Below are 2387 nucleotides of genomic sequence, written 5' to 3'. Positions count from 1 at the left end.
CATTACATGAATTATTGTATGAAATTTTAATTTATTTATTCTATTTTGATGTGTCACATCATTCTTAGAATTTTTTTATAACTCTAGTTAATATTTTTGTATTCTTAAATTATTTTCATTGCAATAACTATTCTATGAGATGTTAATTTGTTTATTATGAATTTCAGAGTGTCAGATTATTTTTGGAAACTTTTACGAGTTTAATATTTAGTTTTATCTTCATGAAGATAAGGGTATTTTATATGTATTTTGAAAGAACTTAAGAGTGAAGAAAAGAATAGAAAAAGAAAAGGCATCAAATCCAGTGGTATTTTGTATTGTATAAATTGTAGAAATCTGAATCTGAATACAGAAATTGAGTTGTGGTGAGTGAAAAAGAAGGTTGAATGGAGGAGGAAAGCGTTTTCTCAATGCTAAACGACGACATCGTGCTGGCGATTTTCGCGAAGCTGGAGGACGATCCACGCCACTGGGCTTGCGTGGCCTCCGTGTGCACCAGATTCTCTTCTCTCATTCGCCACTTCTGCTGGAAGACTAAGTGCTCCCAAACCCTCCCTTCACTCCTCTCCGATTCCCCCGCCACCAGCGCTTCCCTCCTCAAGCTCGCCGTCTGCTGCCCCGGTCTCCGCCACGCCGGCGTCGCCGTTGATCGGGACGCCGCAAAGAACCCAAAGACCTGCCGGAAGCCGCATTTGGCTTGCGGGAATTGGGATCTGAGGAGGGAGCAGGGCTGCAAGCTTCTGGCGCGACAGTTCCGCGATGATTGCTTGTACCTCTGCGACTGGCCTGGCTGCGTCCACCCTCACCAGGAGCGCAAGTACATGCTCTTCAGAGGGGTTTTCAAGGACTTCAAAACCACACGCGTTTGGAGAAGCCTGGACGGTGAGAAAAGGAGGAAAATTCCCGTGGAGTGTGCGTTTTGCACGAGCCGACACACTTGGGACCTCCACTCTGCTTTCTGTCTCAGACGAGGTTTTCGGTACCAAATCGATGGGGAACCTGTCGTTCGAGCTTATGTTTGCGAAAACGGACATGTCTCTGGCGCTTGGACCGATGTCCCCTTGTTCTCTTGATTCTCTTTTTTGCTTTCTTCTGCTCCTGAACCTGCTGCTTTTCTTATTTGTTCCAATTGATACAAACATCTTAGAAGACTTAAGTTGAAATTTTATACGACGAACAAAACTGGGTCTGATCAGATCCCAAATCATGCTTCTTGTGCGATTAGGGATTATTCACGGCCTTCTGTATTTGAATCTTGTGGTTAGACTGAATAATTGTGTTTGAAGTACTCTGATCTTATTACTATTTTCAAATTTTGTTACTTTCTCTAATTTTCGTTATTGGGGTGGAAAAGGGTTCATCTCATTTAAGTGTGTTGAGCATCTTCATTTTGATTGGTTTTATGTAAATCAGAGTGTACTGTTTTTGTCTGCGAATGCGATCATTGGTATTTCAAAATCGGTTGTTTCGGCATATTTTGTTTGGATTGTCATGTTGTGACAAATGTTGTGGGACTTTAGTTGTCCTATATGTTCATGATAAAATAGCAGTTATTTATACTAAGACTAAACAGACTAAACGTAAGGAATCCTAACACTACTAAAATTAGGATTTACCAAATTCTTTTCTTCTCTTATTTAGAGAAATTTTGTCACCTAAATAGGTGAGTTTTGGTTTGATATTGGATTTGTCCTAATAATACTATCTACTCCGTAAGACACTTTGTCCTCAAATAGAGTCTTGGAGTCAATTGAAGCATAGGAGTATGATTAGTTAGGAGTTAGACATTTTGAATATTACATTTAATTGGTGGGGTGTCCTTGGAGAAAGATGGGGTGTATTATTTTCATGGGTCACATGATTAATATTGAACTCGGGTTGGATGGGATAATTATTAGGTTTAAGTGTGGAAAAAGTTATGTGAGGGTGTCGTCTGTCATTGCGTGGGGGGCGCTTTTGTAAGAATTAATGACCTAAACAAGATGGGGGACAATTGTTTAACAAAAGATTTTCGCAAATATTAGTTAAGAATGAAGATTTATGAAGAATTACAAAAAGAACAATCAGGGAAGCCAAGAATTCTCGTTTGTTTTTTTCTTGCTATCCTATTGCTGTATGATAGTATTTTTTTAATTTTGTGATGATCTCTGGTACTGGGGAGGAGATGGCTAAGAAAACTGAGGATGGTGGTCTGGAAAGGAAATCGACATCTTGGTTGTGACGTCCGGGCCGATAGAGGATATCAAAATTGTACACAATAAGTCATGAAGCCCATTTTTGTTGCTCCGGTGTATGGCAAGGGCTGGTAAGTAATCCCCTTAAACTTTGCTAGTCTATGATAATTTGAAAGTGATTGGAGATAGTGTCTCCATTTCTTAACAGATTCA

At 39.8% G+C, this 2387-nt stretch overlaps 1 protein-coding gene across 1 annotated transcript; it reads left to right on the top strand.

The window, feature by feature from the left end:
• The first annotated feature begins 272 nt into the window (after positions 1-272).
• LOC137828735 (phytochrome A-associated F-box protein-like) lies at positions 273-1288 on the top strand. Its single transcript, XM_068635421.1, has one exon. The coding sequence runs from the start codon at positions 387-389 to the stop codon at positions 1071-1073; it is 687 nt and encodes a 228-aa protein (XP_068491522.1). The 5' UTR covers positions 273-386; the 3' UTR covers positions 1074-1288.
• Positions 1289-2387: the final 1099 nt, after the last annotated feature.

This window comes from Phaseolus vulgaris, chromosome 7 (genome assembly GCF_000499845.2).
Source record: "Phaseolus vulgaris cultivar G19833 chromosome 7, P. vulgaris v2.0, whole genome shotgun sequence".
Lineage (NCBI taxonomy): Eukaryota > Viridiplantae > Streptophyta > Magnoliopsida > Fabales > Fabaceae > Phaseolus > Phaseolus vulgaris.
This window is presented reverse-complemented; position numbering and strand designations above follow the sequence as displayed.

Bases quoted from the DNA above. Each gene is read 5' to 3' on its own strand.
- LOC137828735 (XM_068635421.1), top strand. From the start codon at position 387: ATGGAGGAGGAAAGCGTTTTCTCAATGCTAAACGACGACATCGTGCTG.